The sequence below is a fragment of the Narcine bancroftii genome, chromosome 4, assembly GCF_036971445.1.
Source record: "Narcine bancroftii isolate sNarBan1 chromosome 4, sNarBan1.hap1, whole genome shotgun sequence".
Taxonomy (NCBI): domain Eukaryota; kingdom Metazoa; phylum Chordata; class Chondrichthyes; order Torpediniformes; family Narcinidae; genus Narcine; species Narcine bancroftii.
In genome coordinates, this window is record NC_091472.1 from 279,898,556 (window position 1) to 279,921,011 (window position 22,456).

Below are 22,456 nucleotides of genomic sequence, written 5' to 3' on the forward strand. Positions count from 1 at the left end.
TCCAATCAAGGACAATGGAGGGAATTTTCACATGAGCACAGGAAGTGAATGAGATTCTTAAATTACCACATCAGTATTCACGGGAGGAAAATGTGGATGATGGTGAAATTAGGGAGGGGTGTATTGATATGTGAAGAGGTGATGTTTGTATTGAGAAGCATTAAGGTAGATAAATCTTCAGAGTCTAATAGGATATATACTAGGATGTATAAAAATGAATATTGAGACCATGAGAGGCTTGTTGAAACTCATTGCATGAGGGGAAGGTGAAAGGTTGAAGCAATACTGTTTGGCAATGCATCTCACAGACTACTACTGATTGGAACAGCCTTGGGAGGTGCCTTGCAATGGGACAGGAATGTAAGGAGAGATAAGAAAGATGTATTTTCGCTGAGTTTGAAGAAATATAAATTCCACTAACATGTTTTTTTAAACCTTGTACTATAGCCTGAAGCTGCAGATTTGGTGGTGGGGGGAGGAAGGTGGTGGTGTCTACATATAATACTTTGAGATCACACGAGTTTGTGAATGATGTAACCTTTTTCCAACTTGCTTGAATGTATAAATATTTGATCGGTCCTTTGTTGGATAGAGACCCTACGAGACTGCTTCAAGTGTGACAGGAGTAACGGGCTCTTCTGGGTAGCTGTTGCCTAATAAATGGTTAACAAGGATTTCTGTGTGCCTAATTGCATTGGGAGTGACGTAAACCAGAACCACATTGAATGCTGATCTGTAATCAGTAAAGAACATCCTGATGTATGAATCTTTACTCTCCAGATGTTCCAGGGTTTTGTGAAGAGCCAATCATACAGCATTTGCCATAGACCTGTTGCTATGGTCAGCAAATTGGAATAGATCCAAGTCTCTTCAGACAGGGGCTGATGTGCTTCAACATCAGCCTCTCAAAACATTTCCTTGCTGTAAATGCAAATGCCACTGGCTCTTAAAAATCCATTGGAAATAAGGATAGCAAATTTGCTGAGTGTTTAATCCAGTGCAAGGTGTTGCATTTAGGGAGGTCAAATGTTGGAGGAAACTATGGCAGAAACCTTAAAATCACAAGATGCTACGATGAAGAAAACTAAGATTGCTGCCTATCGGAATAGTGGACAGCAAGGATCCTTGATGTAAATGGTGTGGAAACTGAGACCTTTATTTGTACAGACAGTGATTTGTTAGAAAAACTTAAAAGATTGAGTAATACCTTGAACAAAAAAAGATATCTAGATATATATAGGATTTTTTAAGATCTCAATTTGCCTGAATTTATAGGTACAACCAAAGCATGTCAAGGAAGCTTTCCGGCTGTTGAACAAGTCAATTATTAGAGTTGAGACTCCAGATGTCAATTTTGATCAAGATGCTGAGGAAGTCGAAGAGATGGAACAGGAAATCCATGAGGGGATAAATGGTAGGTTATTTTTAATTATGCTAGATGGAAGTCTAGTGTGATTGTATACATTTCCTCACTCCAGTTTTGAGCCGTTATTTCATTGGCTTTACATTTTTGATTGAGAGCTTTGTGAAAATGCCAATTTATTACTGTAACACTACAACAGATAAAACTTTTATCCCTTCAAGTTTGTACTTTCAATTTGTGCAGTAATTAGTGATGTTTTGCTCTTAATCTTTACATTCATTAGCATTTTAAAAGTTTCACTTTTTTGGTAAGCGGAATAAGAAGGTGGACTTTTTAAATGTGGAAAGATTGCAACTGAGTAAAACTACAGAGGATCCATCCAGCTGTTGTTCATTAATCACAAAGTTAATGTTAAGTTCAAAAAGTAGTTAAACCAAGATGCCTCTGACACCATTTGATTTGATCAATCCTCTCGGTATTTGTATTTGATAACAAGCAGTTGCTCTTATTTATTACTTCTGTGATAATCATTGATCATTTCATATATTTTCCTTGTATCCTGATTATGATCTGAAAATCCTGCTTGGACTTCTAATAATTTAATGCATGGATGGATGGCAGCAGCTTGCTAGCGATGTTTAATTTTACCATTATATTGCCAGAAATTGGTAGGTTTTAAACAATAAATAACTTTGACAGGGCAAGCAAATATTCCAAATGGGATAAATGGTGTTGATGGTCATTCTGAAGATGGTATCAAGGAGGATGTGCCAAAATCCACAATGAGACTGTCTTTTGTAGAATATCGCAAGATTTCAAATCTTCTGGTTATTCATCTCCGGAAGTTAGAAGAAGGTAAGAATGCAGATGATTCAGAGATGCATTATATTTCACCTAAAATTGTGTAATAAAAAAAACTATATTTGATTGTGATGTTGATAAATATGGGGTAAAATTTTGGATTATTAAATAAGAGTCCAAATAAGTTTAACAAAAGCCAGAGAAATCGATTACAATGCCCTCCAGTTGGAGGGTGCCCAGTTGAAAGATGTATTCTTCCTCCAATTTGCAGGTGGTCTCATGTCAGCAAGTGAATGGGATGGGGGATTGAAATGGATGGCCACTGGAGATCCACGCAATTGCGGCGGACAGCTGAGGTGCTCAACAAAGTGATCTCCCAGTCTGTGCCCAGTCTCTCCAAAGTGGAGGAGACCATGCAGGAGTACTGGATGATCCCCTGCAGATTCACAAGTGAAATGTTGCTTCACTTGGAAGGACTGTTTCAGGGCCCCAAATGCTTTTCTCTTGAGGTAATTGTCTTTCGCGCTCTCTCTTTCTCCTCCCCCCCCCTCCCCACCCAAGAATAATTCCCCTCACTACCCTTAAGGTCCAGCTTCTCAACCTCTTATTCCAGCTGCCTATAATTATTGTACAGGACCTCATTCCTTGCTCTGCCAGTGTTTGTGCACAATGACCTGACTATTCACCCCCCCCACCCCCCCCTGAGAATGTCCTCTAACTTCTTGGTGATATCCTTAATCCTGGCATCTCTTCCACAGCCAGAACTTTCTCTCTCTCTCTCTCTCTCTCTCTCTCTCTCTCTCTCTCTCTCTCTCTCTCTCTCTCTCTCACTTGCACCCGTTGGAGCATCAGATCCAGCCACAATGCCACTGCCCTGACTTATCTATGTTAGTCACTGAAAAGTCATTCCAAAAGTTTCCAAAGTGTTATTTAAGAGAGCTATAGATGAGAAGCCTGTACTATCTGCTTGCTTCTCCTGGTGGTGAACCATCAGTCTGCTGGCTGCTCCTTGGGTTTGACCACCACAGTGAAAGATTTGTACATGATCCGAGGTGGATCCATCTGGTGCTCTAGTTCCTTCACCCTATCTGTTTGGAGCTGATGTAGTCAGCATGAAGAACACCAGGATCCTTCACTTCCCACAGCTAAGGAGGGGCATTCCACTGCAATCGTACCTGTTTAGGTCCTCCTGAAGCTTCAGCAGGCAGTCTCCCAAGACCAACTCATAAAACTGCTGCTCCAATTTAGCTACTTTTATTTTTTGTAATTTCTAGGAGCTCCAAACACACACCTTTTAAATCTCCTTCCTCCACCTAAATTTCCTATCTCCACCAGCAGTCATTTTTCCTGTTGACTGCAGTGATTGATGCCTGAGATGATGGCCTAGGAGGAGAGTGTAAAGGTGAAAACTTTGTGTTTTTGATGTATAGTTAATTTTATGAATATCCCTTTAAGGAAAATTGCTGTTTGTAGTTTTATCATAGTTACTATGACACCATGTGTCATAATATCCGTGCAGACTCAGAACTTGCTTTCATTCTTCGAAGAACCATGGAAGATACAGGAGTTCTCAAGATATTTTTCTTTGATTTCATCTTCATTTTGGTTTAACTGTTTAAAGAAGAATATTGTTATTATACAGTATGCTTTATTTACTCAAGTTACAAAAATCACAATGCAAAGTTCTGCAAAATATTTGTGTCATCCAATTAAAAGCTACTTGCAGTTTGATTTATTGGAAATAAGATAGTAATTCAGAAAATCGTCACTTAAGTTTCTGTGAAGATGATGTGCTTTAAAATTGGGAAATATTAGAAAATGAAAAGAGTTGTCTACGGAGAGATTGAGTTGTCTGGGGGTAATACTTGAATTTAGAAGAATGATGGGGCCTGATATCAAACCTTTCACAATTTTGTATATTTTTAAGATAAGTAATTATGTTGTCCTCATTGGTGTGGGAAACATAGCCTCATGATCCAGGGTAGTAGATCTAGGACAGATGAGGAGGAACTGCTTTTCCAAGACATTGGTGAATAAAGGTAAAGGTTAATTGTCATGTAATACTACATTTAGAATGTAAAATGCATGAAATTCTTTAACTTTTGCCTTCCATAAGGAAATCAGTCACCATTTTGTCAGAAATGAGGGCCCAGCGAGAAACAAACTCTCAATCCCTGGTTTATAAGACCAGTGCTCTAACCACTGAGCTATCAGAGAATCTGGAATTAGCTGCCCATTGAAGCAATGAGGCAACTTCAGTGAATATATTTAAGACCAGGTGGATAGATTTTTATAAACTAGAGGAATTGAGGGATATGGGGATAAGGCAGGTAGGTGGAGATGAGCCTATCATCAGATTTTATTGAAAGGTGGAGCAGGCTTGATAGCTTTGCTCCTAATTAAGTTGCGAACCATTGTTGGCTTCTGATGACCATGGCTTAAAGCTTTCATTGGCAGAGCATGAGGGATCTTGCAAAGTTCTAAATATGGTACATTGTTCGACTTGTAGTTTACCCAGACAAGTAAAAGCAATTGTACTTGTGTGTCATAAAGTTGATTTGTTTAACTATTTCCATCTTCAGAGGATGATGATGCTTCCCCAAAGAAGAGTGAACTTGTTAATTGGTACTTGAAAGAAATTGAATCTGAAATTGAATCAGAAGAAGAACTAATTAACAAAAAGAGATTAATTGAGAAAGTTATTTACAGACTTGTTCATTATGTAAGTATGAAAAGTATATTAATGTGAATTTCAGCTTGATTAACCTGAAGATTTGCAGGTTCGCAATGCTTTTTTTTTTCATGACTGGTACACGCAACTTGTTTCATCTTGGTTTTAGCCTAAAACCCTGGTTGGTACTGAAAAGCTAAAATAACTTGACATTAGTCAAACGAACTGCAGCAAAAGCTATTTGAATTCATCAAGGCAATGCACAGCAAGTCCATTAGTAGCTATCTTGATCTATCTGGGTATGTTACTTTCTTTCAGAAGAACACTTGAGATATCACTTTCTACTTTGAGTAAAAGTCAGTCCTGCACAATGGAACGTACACCTTGGCAAATGAATCCAACCAAACTGGCAGCTGGGCTAGTTCCATTTTCTCCCAGATAATCCACATCCCGCCAAGCCCTTCCCATTCACAGCTGTCCAAATGTCTTTTGAATGTTATTTGAACTTGAAATTGCCCCTGCTTTTAACAGCTTCCTCCGGCAGCTTGGTTCTGATATGGACCATCTTGAGTGAAAATGTGGTCACTTGGGTTTCTCTTAAATCTCTACTCTCGTCTTAAACCTATTCCCTCTAGTTTAAGAATCATCTACTCTGGGATATACTGTAGACCTCAAGCATTCATTTAAACTATGCCACTTATGATTCTAAGTTCATTCCTCAGCCTCCTATTCTCCAGGGACTGAAGACCTAGTGTATCCAACCACTCTAACTCAAGGCCTCCAGCATTGATGTGAATCCTCCCCCCACCTGCATTTAAACTTGTATCCTTCCAATTACTGGGTGATCACAACTGCATCAAGTATTCCTAATGCTTGGAGCACAAGATCCCAATTTTGTACTCTGTCCCACACATTGAAGGTGCGTGTACCAAATGACTTTTTTACCACCCTGTCCACCTGAATTGCCGCTGTGTGCACCTGTACACTTTGGTGTTTCTGTTCGCTCTCCAAGGAATACCACTTTCTGTACAAGTCCCACCCTGGTTTGATGTTGTACTAGTCAGCAAAATTCCATTTGCTATGCCTTGGCCCACCTTCCCAACTGATGCTGATCCTGTTTTAAATGTGCATATCAGTGCTCACTGACACGGTCCACTGCACCATCAATTTTTGGTGTCATCTGTATATTTACTACTTGTGTTAACTACATTGCTACCTCTGCACAATTTGGATGGCGAACAAGGGACCCAGCTCTGACCCCGATGGCACACCATTGTCCTCCAATCAGAAAAGCAGTGCACCACTACCTCTGTCTCTGTTTGTCAAGCCAGTTTTGAACCCAGTTGGCTGTTCTTTTTGGATCGCATGTGATGTAACCTTCTAGACAAACCTACTGTGTGAGATCTAAAGTGCTAAAGTTTAAGTGCCTTCACTGCACTGCCCTTATCAATATTCTTGGTCATCTTTTTAAAAAAACTATCAAATTTGTCAGACATTATCTGCCACGCATAGCCATGCTTACTACCTCTCAGTAGTCTAAATGATGGTAAGTTCTGTCCCTCAATCTCCTTTGGCAACTTTCCCACTACTATGTCAAGTTTCCTTGCTGCCTTTTTTTAAATAACAGCACAATATTCACCACCCTTCATCTTCCATTACTTCAGCTGAGGAAAACTTGAGTATCTCTGCAAGGGTCACTGTAATTTCTTCTTTTACTTCCTGTAAGAATGTGTTCCAAAGCCACCAAAGTATGTACTTTGTAAATGTTCCATCAACTCCTTAACGTCTATAATCTCTGTACCAAAGACTAATGAGAAATGCTCATTTAAAATCTTGCCCATCTCCTGTGGCTCTACACAAGGATGACAATATTAATCTTCAACATGACCAGTTAGCCATCTTTTTACTCAGTCTCTTGGAATTTTCCTATATTAATCTACCAGATTAACCTTGGCTTCTCTGCCTTTCTGATTTTCCATCTGAGTATACTCCATTGATCTGGATTGCTCAAATCTGACCTATGCCTTGACATCTCATCAGCCAGGGTTCCCTAAGCTTGCTAGCCTTCAGCATAACAGGAACAGTAACTCTTGCCATCTCACTTTGAAAGATTTCCCATTTTCCAGTTATCACTTTATCTGCAAATGTCCTCTTGGAAGTTCTCAACATGTGCCTCCAAAACCAGCCTTGCTCTGATTTTGAGCCTTGTGGGCCAGTCCTATGTCCATAATTATTGTAAAACTAATAGAATTGTGGTCACTGGTCTCAGAAGTTTTCTGTCTTGTTTCCCAAAAGATCCAGTGTTGCACCCTCTTTAGCTTGTCTTCAATATATTAATTTGGAAATAATTTTTTGGACACATTTAACAAATTCCGCCTCATCCAAGCACTTGTTACTATGGGCAATCCAGTCAATATTGGGGCGAGTTAAACTCTCCCAATAATACCACTATTATTCTAAAGGCCATCTGTGATCCCCTTTACATTTGCTCTAATTCCTAGTGAACATCAAAGGAATCATTCCCTTAATCTTTGTAAGTTCTGCTTACATAAGCTCTCTGGACTATATATTTAATCAGTTATTGTTCTCTCTTGAAAAGGACAACTTTCCCCCTCTTAACAGTGTCAAACTAGAATATACAGATTCCCTCATTGAATTTATGCTGTGATTTCTTGAATTGGCTCATCTTGCATTGAAATTTATTCATCTTAAACCATTGGTCTTTCTTTTTTTTAACCATGTTCCCATCTTTCCTGCCCACTAAATTTGTCTGCAGACATGCATTCATCTGACCTATCTTTTTCTAACCTTGTGAGCACATGGCACTGGAAGTAATCCAGTCTGGAGTCTTAACCTATTTATCATGGCACCTGACTCCACCCTCCCCTTTGCCACCTGTCATATCACTGTCCTGAAAAAACAATCTCCCTCAACAGTATCTGTACATGTTACTGATTGGAATGGCTACATGGGAACCCTGCACTGTCTGCATACTCCTTTTACTTTACTAATGGTCACCCAACTATCTGCTCAGCCCTCTTGTCAAAACCTTGGCACTTTCTTCCATGCATTGCCATTTTCAAAACAGCTGCTCTGTTTTGCCGACTCTTCCTTTTCTTTGTGAGAAAACAGCCAGTCAAGGCCTGTGCACCACTTAAGAGTTCCAGAAACTTAGTACCTCAGCTGATCTCTCTAAATAAAAATGGTAGTGCACTTGGTTGCACTGACCATTCCAGCTCCAAACAACATTGCAATCTACTAAGCTAAAGGATAGAATCAGGAAGGTATAGAGGGAATGGAATTGACTGAAGGCAGTGAGCCCCAAGACCAACCACAGAAACCCAGGAAGGAGGTTGCGAGAAATGGTGTGAGAGGAATCAGAAACATAGTAATGGCATTTGTGTTAGACTTGAGGCAAACCTTCCAGACTCGCAAACGTGCAATCTTTAGAAAATAAAGTACATTATGGGTGGCTAAGAGGGAGCTAAAAAGCTGCTGCGCTCTGATGATCACAGAAACTTGGCTCCAGGACTCCACTCTGCATCCATCCAGCTAGAAGGCCATCTCCCTTTTTGGGCAGTGAGAAATACAGCTGCTTCTGGCAAGATCCATGGAGGGTGTGGCTATGCATCTAATAAATAATGACTGCTGTACTAATATTTCTGTAGTAAAGGCCCACTGTTCAGCAGAGATGGAGTTCTTAATGGTGGGGTGCAGGCCTTTTTACCTACCATGGGATCAGTGGTTTATGTCCCTCCTCCTCTGAAGGAGGGGGAAGCAATGAAAGGCCTTTACAGGGCCAACTATATAGCCCAAGCAATGCACCCTGATAGTTGTATGATCATCGCTGATGATTTTGACCTCACTAACCTGAAAACAGTCCTGCCAAAGTTCCAACAGATAACCAGAGTCCAACCAGAGGAGAGAACATCTTAGTTTGTATGCAAACTTTCCTGGAGTGTACCAGGCTGTTCCCCCACCTCCACCTTGGAAACTCCGACTACATTTCCATTATGCTAACCCATGCATACAGACCACTAGTGAAACCAGTTTGCAGGGAGATCAGAACTTGGCCACGGGAAGCCGCAGCAGAGCTGTAGGACTATAGGACTACAGTGAAACCTCAGGTTGGAGGAAATTCAGGGAGGTGGCTACATCAACATAAAGTGAGTATTCAAGCACAATGATTAGCTCCATAGGCAAGTATATAAAGGATGTCATGATGATCATACTCTACACAGCCAGGGGGAACCAGAAACTACAGCTGGACGTGGAGGTCGATGCACTACTGAGTTTGGGGAACTGCGAACAGCAAGGGCCATCAGGAATATGCACAGACGATCAATAGGCAACTGTGTGGTGAGGTTGAAACCACAGCTGGCCACATCAATCTTGTGAGTCAGTGATAATGAGTCCTCCCTTCCTGACCGGCTGAACAATTACACACTGATGTGGGAAATGACACCAAATAAACCTCCACTTCCCTCTCCCTCAACCCCCTGGAGGAACAGGCCCCAGCACTGCAGCAGCTGAGGAGGATCCTATCCAAGGTGAATCCACACAACTCAACAGGACCAGATAATATATCTGTTTTGAATGCTGTGGGACTGTGTGCACCAGCTGACAGATTGCACTGAACATCTTCAGTATCTCACTCCAGCATTTTACCCACAGGATTCAAGGCAGCCACCATCCTTCCAGTGCCCAGGAGAGATGGTAACTGGACTAATTCACTGTCCACTGATACTGACCTCCATGCTCATGAAGGGCTTTGAGCGATCAGTAATGGAGTGGATCAAAATGTACTGACAGCAATAAATAGACATGTTCTACTTTGCCCATTGACCAAACTAATCCACAGATGATTAATTCGACCTGACCCATCTGGAGAGCAACACCTCATATGCCAGGCTGTTGTTCATCAACACAATCATACCTCAGGTTGGTGGATAAACTGTTCTAACTGGGACTCAGTACTCTTTACAACTGAATCCTGGACTTTTTGATTGAAAGACCATACGAGTTGGCAGCAAAACTTTTGAGCACTGACGCACCAAAGGGCTGTGTGCTCAACCTAGTACTGTTCACACTGCTAACTCTCAGGTGTACTGCCAGGTTCAGCTCCAACTCAATCAAGTTTGTAGATGACACAATGGTAGTTGGCCGTGTTGGCAACAATGATGTTGCCTTGCAGGGAGGAACTTGAAAGGTTTGCGCAGTGGTGCAAGAGCAGCAACCTGAATCTCAAGATAGACAAAACAAAGGACCAGGAGGATGAAGGGCCACTCCGATAGAGAGAGGTTATGGAGTATAAAGTTCCTTTGCAACCACTTAAAGACTGTCTATCTTTGACACCTCATAGTCAGAAGGCAGACCAGCACCTACACTTAAGGAGGTTAAGGATGGCAAGGCTACCAGCCACCATCCTAATAATGTTCTGCAGAAGCCCTCTGGAGACTAGTTTCCTGGCTGGTTGCATCATCATGTGGGATGGTAGCTGCAAAGCATCAGTACTGCTGAGTAGATCACAGGGGGTGTCAATGCCTACCATTGACAATATCTACAGGGAGCAATGGTTAAAGTCGGCTCCAAGAATCATTGAGCACTCTTACCATCTAGCCCATAGTATCTTTGAGTCGACTTTCAAAGAAGAGGTACAGGAGCATGAAAAACCAGGACTACCAGGTTGGGAAACAGCTTCTTCCTGCAAGTTGTGAGACTGTTGAACAATATTAGAAACCTGTAAATTGCTTTTTAAATATTTTTTCCATAACTCATGGAATGTTATTACATAGTATTTTAAAATTAGTCTCATAAGATTGATTGCCCACATCTCACTTGCCCCCCAACTGCTAACACAAAAAAAATTGTCCAAAAAAGTAGGGGGGTTTGACCATGCCTTCATTAATTAGTCCATATCTTGATCTTCAGGAATTCAATGCTATTAGTTTAACTGTTCTGAGAAGTTAATTATATCTTTCAGGCAGTATGATTCAAATAAGCTTGCCATATTTTAACAAACACATCATTTCTTTCTACGATTATGTCGTCTTTACTAGAGGGGCACAACTTTGCATTTCCATATTCCAGCGAGTAATAAGTGAGGGGAGTCAGACTTCCATATAACAGTTATACACTTCCTAGATACTGCTAGTGCAATCCTCAAACTGTATTAACCATAAGACTGCTATAAATTGCTTTTATATACATTTATTTTGGTTTGTGTTTGGTGTACACTATGATCTGGGGATGTGCTGTTTGTCAGTTTATGTACAATCAGATGACCATCAACTTGAACTTGAAAGTTTGACCACTGTTGCAATCTCTGAAAATGTCTTATCCTGTCAAGTCAGACCTGATTTTGGTCCAGCTGGGGACAGATATATTGTGTTCGAGACTTCTATGATCACATTTAGATGTGCTGAAATATTCATTTGTTGAACGTGCCAATGAGTGGTAGTTAATGTTCCTGATTGGAACCATAGACTCCAGTTTTGGCCGATTGTGTGAAAGTAATGATTGAAAAATTACATATCATAACTATTGATCTTGGCAGGTAGGAATAAACTACTGAAAGTTTTACTGCCCGTTCACTTGGATTGCATTTATGCACCAAGATCTGAGTTTGGTTTTTAAGCAGCAAGTATATAAATCATGAACTAGTGTTGTTTGATTTTTTTTTATATAATATAGGATCATATCTTGATTGAACTGAAACAAACCAGCCTGAAAAGCCAAAGAGGAGAAGGTGAAGTAGTTTTGGAACAAGATCCCTACCTTGTTGTTAATCCCAATTATACTTTAGAAGATTAAATATGTACTGTTCCAATGGATCAACTTGGAATTTGCCTATTTCATTTTCTTTTTATAAAAAAAAGACTATTTCAAAACTAATAGCATGCAACAAATTTTTCTGTCCCTCCATTCTATTCCAGCATAAAGTTTTGGTTTGTATGAATGCAATGCTACTATAATCAAGAGTAGAAATAAATGATGCCTGTTACATTTTGTAAAATGATTGAATATATTTTGAAGCTGAAGGATGGATTAAAATCAAAACAACTAACAATGCACTTGTATTCACATCTATGTCATGTCACTTTACATTTTACCTACTGATTTGAGAAGTATTTGTAAAAATGATCCACATTTATTAAAACCTACAACCTGGATACATTTTATTGTTTTAGTAGAACTTGGCGTAGTGATTTATTTATGAAGCAAATGTTAATTAAAAGGTAACAGGGATTTTGAGAACTTGTAAATATTTCAGAGACTTGAGTATTGAAATTATGGCTGCCTAAATAACATTGGTAACAAACATCTGGAAGTTAAATGTCCAGTTCAAATAGAATATTTTGTATATCTTTCACATGCAAATGAAACAGTCACTTGCTCTTTGGACTAAAACTATTTAGATTACTGAAGGATAAACTTGAAATGCAAGTCAAAATAGAGAACGTTCCCTGTCTCTTGATGTAGACTGAAGTAATTTAAATAGCAATAAACCACATAATTGTTCAAACATGAGTAGATTTCAGCAATAGGGTGTCATAATTATGTCTATAAGTACATTTTCAAAGTTTGGAGTATAATATTAGGAAGAAGCAGGGAAACAAAGTGGAACACATTTCCTCATTAAAAGTTTACTTTTTAATTCTGTTGGTTAGTCAAGTGATAGAAATTGATCAGTTGATTAATTTTATCTAATAGTAGTTCATATCACATTGAGAAAGCATTATCAGCAGTACTTGACCAAAGTGTACCATTCCCATACTAATTAATGTTTTATCTGCCCTGTTTGTGACTTTAGCCTTTGAATTTCACTCTTAGTTTATATGACTTTACCTTTGCCATAAGATGAATTGTGTTAAATTATGGGATTAGTTGAACATTTATTGCATTTAGAATTTTCCAGTTACTGGATAAGTTTGTAAACTTGAACATAGCTCTTAAATGCAACACTAACTTCCATTTCTATCCATGGATGCTGCCTCACTTGCTGCATCTCTCCTGATTCTCATTGTTTATTTTCAATAATTTCCTACCATCTGATTTTTTTTTAAATAAAGAGAATATTTCCAAGAAAATGGATCATATAACAAATAAGCATTAACCCACTCCAATGACAGCACATCCTTTCTTAAATATGGAGCCCAAAACTGTACTCCCTACTCTCAAGTGAGGCCTTACCAGTGCCTTATGAAGCCACAACATCACGTCCCTGCTCATGTATTCTATTCCTCGATATAATGCCAACATTGCATTCACTGTCTTCATCAACTCAACCTGAGGTTTAACCTTATGGGTAATCCTGCATGAGGATTCCCAAATTCCTTTGCACCTCCTGAAATTTTGTATTTTCTCTCCATCCAAATAATGGTTTGTCTTTTTATTCCTTCTACCGAAGTACATGACTACACTTTGAAACGTTGTATTTCATTTGCCACTTTGTCCATTCTCCGAATCTATCTAAAGACATTTTCACATAGAAATGCCACATTATTGCCGTAAGGAGGACTCCGCAGTATCCCAGCTTCAAGCTTGACCTGGCCATTCACACTGAACTGAACAAAGTTGGCAGAATGTCTGGACGGTGTGTAATTTCACATAGAAGGCTGGCATTCCTGGATCATGAGAGGCAGGTTGTGTGCCGCCACAAGTGTTGGCGTCCACTGTGACGTAAAACATACGTCTAACATATCCATCTACAAAAATAATGGTGGTGCAGCTTGAAGCAATAATGCGACTAGTTGTGAATATGTTTACCATCGTTAGAGTTCAAGCAAATTTCAGTAACGGTTAGATTCCAAATTCTGACTGTTGCCTCAGTAGTTCACATTTTCTGCTGAGACATTGCGCATCATATTCCATACCTGAGCTGGTCCTGGAATGAGGTAAGCACTTTTCAGACATCTTTTCTATCATTCAAAAATATCATGGTTAATCTGGCTATGGATTTAATTCCACTGACCTGCCTGTTTCCCATAACACCTCTTAAAATCTGTCTTAAATGGATTGATTAAGGCTGCTTCTATTGCATCATTGGAGAGAGAATTCAACATGCACAACTCACTGGGTGCAGTTCATTAACTCTACTCCACTGACACATGAGGCTACGTCACCTACTTCCAGTTTTTAACCTGCAAGTGGAAACTACCTTCTTGCTTCTAACTCTATTTTAAAATTTGCCCTTGATGTCTCTCATAAACTTCACTTTATACCCATGACCTCAGTTATGCTATTCCTGCCCTGGGGAAAAGGTGATGGCTGTCCACCCTGTCTGTTTCATGAAGACCTCTGTTAAGTCTCTTCTCATCCTATGTTCCAAAGAGAAAAATCCCAGCTCTACTAAACTTACCTCATAAGATTCATTTTCCATTCCTGGTAAATCTCTGCATCCTCTCCATATCTTCCATTTCCTTCCTATAATGAGGTGATCAGAATGGAACACAATTCTCCAAGTGTGGTCTCACTGGAGATTTGTAGAGTTGCAACATGACCTCCCTATCCTGATTTTGATCCCCCTATTATGAGGTCCAATATCCCATAAGCCTTCTTAACCCATCAACCTGCACAGCAACCTTTAGGGATGTATGGATTTGGACCCCAAGGTCCTTTTGTTCATCCACACTCCTAAGTAACCAAATATTAACCCTGTCCAGCTTTCTGGTTTGTCCTTCCAAAATGCATTACCTCACACTGATTTGTATTGAACTCCATCTGCCACTTTTCTACCCAACTCTGCATCTTGTCCATATCCTTTTCTAACCTATGACAACCTTCAGCACCATCCACAACTCCTCCAAGCTTCATATCCTACACAAACTTACTGACCTGTCCTTTCACTTCTTGAGATATTTATAAATATCAAAATGAGTTGGGGTCCCAGAACAGATCTTTGCAGCACTCTAGTCTCTGACCTCCAGGTAGAATACTTTCCTTCCACAACTCCTCTGCTTTCTTCATGCAAGCCATTTTTTTTTAAAAACCACAGCCAAAGTTCCATGGATCTCATGGCTCATTACTTTCTGAACAAGTCTCTCTGGGACCTTGTCAAATGCCTTACTAAAATCCATATTGACCACATACCGTCCTACCCTCTCAATTTCCTTTGTTATCTCCTCAAAATACTCAATTAGTCTCGAGGCACAACCTTCCCTTCACAAAGCCACGCTAACTATCCTTCAGTAGACTACTTCTCCAAATGCTCATAGATCCTATCCTTAAGGATCCTCTCCAATAGTTTGAACATCACTGACGTAAGATTCACCAGTCTATAATTCCCAGGGTTCCCCCAATTATTTAAACAAGGGATCTACATTTGTCATTCTCCCATCCTCTGGTGCATCTCCTGTGGCCTCGATGATAGCCACTGCCACAATTTGGGGAATATTGCTTGTGTCCAGCCCTGGGGATTTATCGATCTTAATATTTTTAAGAATATCCAACACTTCTTTTTTCATCTCAACATTGACCAGCAGACAAGCCTGTCCTAATCTGACCTCACCCTGATCCAGGTCATTTTCTCTTGCGAATACTGAAGCAAAGTATTCATTTTGAGTCTCCTCTGCCTCCAGGCATGTTGCCTTCTTTATCTGTTTACTATCCAACCTTCATACTCCTCATCCTGATCTTCATATATGCATAGAATGCCTTAGGGTTCCCTTTAATCTTACATGCAAGGCCTTGTGCTCCCTTTGAGCTCTCCTTTATTAATCTTACTGGCTTTCTTTTTCCTCTTGACTAGCTGCTTCATCTGTTTCTCAGCTGCAGTTCCTATTTCCTACCGTCTTTTCCCTATCCCATTGGAACAAACCAGAACCCAGCACAAGTAGTCCCTTAATTAGTTCAGACACCGTGAGCAGGAAAGGGCTTTGGCAAATACTAAAGCGCCTCGGATGCCCCCCAAAGTTCCTCAACATGGTTATCCAACTGCACGAAAACCAACAAGGTCGGGTCAGATACAGCAATGAGCTCTCTGAACCCTTTTCCATAAACAATGGCGTGAAGCAAAGCTGCGTTCTCGCACCAACCCTCTTTTCAATCTTCAGCATGATGCTGAACCAAGCCATGAAAGACCTCAACAATGAAGACGCTGTTTACATGCGGTACCACACGGATGGCAGACTCTTCAATCTGAGGCGCCTGAAAGCTCACACCAAGACACAAGAGCAACTTGTCCATGAACTACTCTTCGCAGACGATGCCGCTTTAGTTGCCCATTCAGAGCCAGCTCTTCAGCGCTTGATGTCCTGTTTTGTGGTAACTGCCAAAATGTTTGGCCTGGAGGTCAGCCTGAAGAAAACTGAGGTCCTCCATCAGCCAGCTCCCCATCAGTACTACCAGCCCCCCCCCCCCCCACCACCACATCTCCATCGGGCACACAAAACTCAAAACGGTCAACCAGTTTACCTATCTCGGCTGCACTATTTCATCGGATGCAAGGATCGACAACGAGATAGACAATAGACTCGCCAAGGCAAATAGCGCCTTTGGAAGACTACACAAAAGAGTCTGGAAAAACAACCAACTGAAAAACCGCACAAAGTGTATACAGAGCCGTTGTCATACCCACACTCCTGTTTGGCTCTGAATCATGGGTCCTCTACCGGCATCACCTACGGCTCCTAGAATGCTTCCACCAGCGTTGTCTCCGCTCCATCCTCAACATTCATTGGAGCGACTTCATCCCTAACATCGAAGTACTCGAGATGGCAGAGGCCGACAGCATCGAATCCACGCTGTTGAAGATCCAACTGTGCTGAGTAGATCACGTCTCCAGAATGGAGGACCATTGCCTTCCCAAGATCGCGTTATATGGCGAGCTCTCCACTGGCCATCGTGTCAGAGGTGCACCAAAGAAGAGGTACAAGGACTGCCTAAAGAAATCTCTTGGTGCCTGCCACATTAACCACCGCCAGTGGGCTGATATTGCCTCAAACCGTGCATCTTGGCGCCTCACAGTTTGGCGGGCAGCAACCTCCTTTGAAGAAGACCGCAGAGCCCACCCCACTTACAAAAGACAAAGGAGGAAAAACCCAGCACCCAACCCCAACCAACAAATTTTCCCCTGCAACCGCTGCAACCGTGTCTGCTTGTCCCGCATCGGACTTGTCAGCCACAAACGAGCCTGCAGCTGACGTGGACATTTACCCCTCCATAAATCTTCGTCCGCGAAGCCAAGCCAAAGAAAAAGACTTTCACTTTTTGAATGTGTTTCCAATTTACTCTCACTAGTTCCTGTCTTATACCATTGTATTATTTTCCCAATTAATCACTTTCCCATTTAGTCTGCTTTTCATCCTTGTCCATAGCTATGCTAAAGCTCAATATCTCCTCATAAGATAACCCTTTCACCTCCGGAACCAACCTGGTGAACATCCTCTGCATTGCCTCCAAGCCAGTGTATTGTTACTAAGGAAACCAGAACCATTAATTCGTACAGTTGCAGCAGAACGACACCTGCCCCCCCCCCCATCTTAAATTCAATACCTCCAGCAGTGGAGGCCAATGTCCAACTTGGCTTCCTACTTGGTGTATTTTTGTGAGAATACAATTTAGATGGGCGGTGCAATAAAGCATATCAGTAAAGCATTTAGGGCTATTATATAAAGTCCTTGCCTTGCTCTTTAGATCAGATCTATAAAATGGAACTACAGAACAGTATTGTCATGGTCTTAATTTTTGCAAGTTTGACTTGCGCAGAAATAAAATTACCACCCGATTTTATGGTAATTGGTGGCCCCTTAACAAGTACACTGGTGAATACTCTGGCGAATGAAGAAGATAAACATCAGATTGTTGACCACGGTTGGGAAGAAGACACACCGTTCTTTTGTCTGGACCCCCTTCCAAGGTATTTGAAAGATTATCTTCGAACTCTACATCAGAAAGGACTGTCTCATTACAAAATAATGCTTCCTTGGGCAAGTATTCGATCAGAAGATGTATCCAAGGTGGACAACGACCAAATAAAATGTTATTCAAGCCTCCTAAATGAATTAATAATTGCAAATCTCAAGCCTATAATGGTTTTATACAATGGTGACTTCCCTCAACATCTGACTGCAAAGTATGGCAACTGGGAGAATGAGGCGCTAATTGATTCATTTGTAAATTATGCACAATTTGCTTTTCTAAAATTTGGAGAAAAAGTTGAAACCTGGATTACATTTGACGATTCTTCAAAGATGATATCCAAATACAAAATAAATACTGAAGCTTCAGCGATCAGGAATATAATCCTTGCCCATGAAAAAGCTTACAAAATATATCACAGCAAGGTGGCAGCCAAAGGTAAGGTTTTATAAATTATCTCCAATATATGCAGGCTAAAAAAAGCAGAGTGCCATAGAAATTTGCATTGCATGCAATTTGATCTCACTTCCTACAATTTGTTGTTGATCCATATTCTTATAAAACATGATAAATGGATCTGCCATTATCATCTATTCAGGTCAAGAGTTCTGGATCCATATTGCTAAATATTAAGCTCCCCCATGAATGCTTCTTCCCACTTATTCCAACTGTTTCAAGCAGCAGCAATTTCCATACTCTTGGTACTCTTGAAATACACATTTTTAATTTAATCTGCAGAAATAAATAATTTCTCTTTTAAAAAAATTCCTTTTTTATTTTAAACATCTGACAACTTCTAATTTCCAGCGAAAATATTCTCTCCATATTCTTCATTTCCCAATAGTTGTACTCTCAACATTGAAGTAACATTTCTACTTTTTGTTCTTTCCCCAGGTGTTTCAATTTCCTTATTGTACCTGGAGAGTAGAAACGTATACAATATTTCAAATACATCTAACCGAAATTAAAATAAAATTTGCTTTTCATTTATGTATTGTGCTTCTCCAGAAATAAATCCTGACATTTTTCTCATGAATTATTTCATTATTATTTTTGTAAATATTAGAGTGATAAAACAATACAGCACAGAACAGGCTCGAGAGCACAACTCATCTCTGCCAAGTACTCAGCCTTCTGAAATGGTCCCAATTGGCCCATATCCTTACAAAACTTCCTTTTTGTATATCTGATCCAAATGTCTTTTGAATGTCAAAGTCATTCTGGAAGCTTGTTTGACACAGTCTAGCCTCCAAGTGAAAAAATTTCCCCTCAGGTCCCTCTTGAACCTCTTCCATCACTTTAAATCTATGCCTTCTGGTTCCAGGATCATCTACCCTCAGATCAGGCTACGTTGACTCAGTCCATCCATGCCCTTCATGATTTTGTATACCTCGATAAGGTCTCTCCAGGGAATAAAGACCCAGCTTGTCTTTGGAACTCAAGCCAAGCCTGCAACACTCTTGAAACATTCTGGTGAATCTGTTCTGCAACCATTCCTACTTAATAACATTTTTCCTTTTGCTGTGCAACCAGAACATCACAGTACTCCAAATGTAATCTCATCAACATCCTGTTCAGCTGTATCATGATTTCCTATCCTCTTCTACCCCATTTAGATTTTCCCCACCCTTCAAAAGAATAAATTGCTTTTTATTTCTCTTACTCTTCAAAAATACAACACTTTCATAAAATGATTTTTCTCTACTCACTGAGAACCAGTTGGTCTTCCTGGTATTTGTTCAATCCTACACCCCTTTTGCAGTTTCTCACATCATCCACTGAAAAGTAGCAATTAAGACAGAGCTAACAGTGATGGAATCCAACTAAACAGGGAGGATAATTCAGAGCACTGTTCAAAAAACAACTTAGACCACAATTTTAATAATTGTGTTGAGTACTAATCATTGGGACAGATGGTGTAATTCAAGCAGTCGTGAAAGTTTAAGGGATCAGTCATGATGCTGACCAACAGAGATGCAGGTCTGGAGGGGAAATGTAGGAAAATTATACCTCAAAAAAAGTAAATTATGGCAATTTAAAGAAAAAAATCTCAAATATTACAAATGTACCCCTACTTATGATGGTTCAAATCTGTATTTTCAAATTCCGATCGGTTCCTATGCTTGTGATACTCCACCATCCAGCAATTAATTTTAGTTCAATGCTTCAAACATTCTTCACACCCAGTGTGCTTTCATCTGTGCATGTTAATGTTTTTATTTTCAGTGTGGAATCAAGGTATTCAAAATGTAATTCTAAAAATTGATATGTGCATGATTCTTTTTTGACTTATGATGGGTTTGCCAGAACGGACCCCATCGTAAGTTGAGGAGCACCTTTACTTGAGGTAAGACAAGTGGAAACAAATCAAAACATAGGCACATTTGGGATTGATTAAAATGTTTGAATTTTGGAGCATATTTATTTGGGACATTCTTAAGTGATAAGCTAATAAATTTATTTTCTGATCCAGCTGCTTTTGTTACACTGGTAAATTGGCAATCCATATACATAAATTTCGATTGTGATTTATTAGAAGAAATCTTTGCCTGTAAATTTCTTTTACGATATTGAAGTTATAAAATAAATGAAAGATTCCACATCCAGCAAGTAAAGAATAATCGGGCTCTTGTGGAGCTCACACTGGGAAGAATTCATGCTGGAGCTTCAGTGATATCCTTGATAAACTTTATCATCTAGCTAAGCAGATAGGAATTTACATCTCATTGGAGGATCAGCAGTAGTAACAATATAACATGCAAGAATGTCAATTTAAATGAGATGTTCAAATGTTCTTCTTTGGCTTGGCTTCGCAGACGAAGATTTATGGAGGGGGTAAAAAGTCCACGTCAGCTGCAGGCTCGTTTGTGGCTGACAAGTCCGATGCGGGACAGGCAGACATGATTGCAGCAGTTGCAAGGGAAAATTGGTTGGTTGGGGTTGGGTGTTGGGTTTTTCCTCCTTTGCCTTTTGTCAGTGAGGTGGGCTCTGCGGTCTTCTTCAAAGGAGGTTGCTGCCCGCCAAACTGTGAGGCGCCAAGATGCACGGTTTGAGGCGTTATCAGCCCACTGGCGGTGGTCAATGTGGCAGGCACCAAGAGATTTCTTTAGGCAGTCCTTGTACCTTTGGTGCACCTCTGTCATGGTGGCCAGTGGAGAGCTCGCCATATATGTAATAATGGGCCTCAAATCTACATTTTGATTCAAATGAGTTCTAGTTACGGAGCCAAATTAACATAAAAACATTTTTCCCCACAATAAATAATCAAGATTTAGGATGAAATTTTATGTATTGAGGTTGAATACCATAGAATTGCCCAAGGAGGAAAATGATATAGCAAGTGTGCAAATACCATGGGTAGAAGATGCTGGTTGAGCAAAATGATCTTCCTTATCCACATTATCTACGTTGTGAAGCATTAATTGTTCAGTACTTGAACTTTGTATCAATTGTGATTATGTAAACATAATAATAAATGTTGCCTTTTTTAATCAAAGTCTAAAGTCAACAAACAAAATTATGATTTGTAAGCAAAAAAATATCAAAGTTTGATTTTGATAAAAGGTGCATCAACTGATCCAAGGAAAATCCACCTAAAAGCAATTCAATTTTATTATTTTTGCATTTGATTTTATTAGTTCTCAAGAGCTCTTATCTCTTGTGGTCTTTGATTGTTGAACTTAATGTGTGACAGATTATGTTGTGTTTTTATTGTATATAAAAATGTTTTTGGGAGATAAATTAGGGCAAATTTTTTAGTGTAGGTCACATACAAACACTAAAACAGGTCTTATTTAAAATACTGGAGCTCTGCCCCACGCTAGACATGTCGGGGCCAACAGTCTTTGCAAATGTTTTGGAGAATGCCCAAGAGACTTCCCTAATGGATTGTTGTTTACAAAAAGGCAACAGTTGAAAGAACTTGTCAGAGCCGCAGACTGTCTGGAGTGGAGCTTGCTGTTCTAAGAGAGTCATGTGGTTTTGTAAGCAGAGAGAGTCAACCCGATTTTCTCTGAGAGAGTGAGAGAGAGAGAATTCAGTTCGACAGTCAGCAGCAGCAGCTGGGACTGGAACAGGACAAGCTGCCAAGTTTATGGAAAACCCCTATTTGGAAGATGGGTTGTGAATGCTTAAATCAGCCTGGTCAAAGCCCTTGTGGTTCAGGCAAGAGGAGAGAACTGGCTGTCTTATGTTTCACTTAAAATAATAGAAACAAAAAGGAACTCTGTGGTGACCTGAAAGAAAGAAGTTCTCATCTGGAGAACCCTGAGGGGGCAAGTTTCTTCAGCAAGACACTGAAGTGGCTATTGTGGGTGTCCAGTGAACAACAAATCTCTCTCTGAAAACTGACAAGAACCTTCCTGAGTGGTCACCATTTACCTTTCAAGCACCAAAGCCTAGTGAACTTCATAAATGTTAAATTCTGTGCACGGAATAAGAATTGCCTGCAACCAGTGAACTTGGAGGAATGAGAAGTGAGATTGGACTATGAATCAAATAACTTTTCTGAACTTGCATAATATTACATACACGTGCTCTTAGAAGGGGGTTAAGTTAGGTTAGGTAAGTCAGTAGTGATAAGTGTGATTCTGTTTTCATGTTTAAAGATAATTAAAAGCAACTTTTGTTTAACCATTTGTCTTGGTGAGTATCTATTGCTGCTGGGTTTTGGGGTCCCCTGGGCTCGTAACACATGTACAAGGTGAACAGTTGCACTTTAATACGCAAGTCTTGGACAGGACTTCTGTTAATCTTTTGCT

The 22,456-nt window shown here is 40.0% G+C and overlaps 1 protein-coding gene and 1 long non-coding RNA gene across 4 annotated transcripts in view; one reads left to right on the forward strand and one right to left on the reverse strand.

Moving 5' to 3' along the window:
• The window catches only part of mcm6 (minichromosome maintenance complex component 6), a 38,579-nt gene extending 26,568 nt beyond the window's left edge, over positions 1-12,011 (forward strand). For both annotated transcript variants that reach the window (XM_069935169.1, XM_069935170.1), the window contains 4 exons: positions 1,276-1,414; positions 2,063-2,218; positions 4,747-4,886; positions 11,529-12,011. In XM_069935169.1, the coding sequence (XP_069791270.1) occupies positions 1,276-1,414; positions 2,063-2,218; positions 4,747-4,886; positions 11,529-11,648 (555 nt within the window). In that variant the 3' untranslated portion in view covers positions 11,649-12,011. The remainder of the gene's footprint in view (positions 1-1,275; positions 1,415-2,062; positions 2,219-4,746; positions 4,887-11,528) is intronic.
• Positions 3,793-22,456, reverse strand: part of LOC138762017 (uncharacterized) — a 66,151-nt gene continuing 47,487 nt past the window's right edge. For both annotated transcript variants that reach the window (XR_011356713.1, XR_011356714.1), the window contains one exon: positions 3,793-4,809. This is a non-coding gene — a long non-coding RNA (uncharacterized lncRNA). The remainder of the gene's footprint in view (positions 4,810-22,456) is intronic.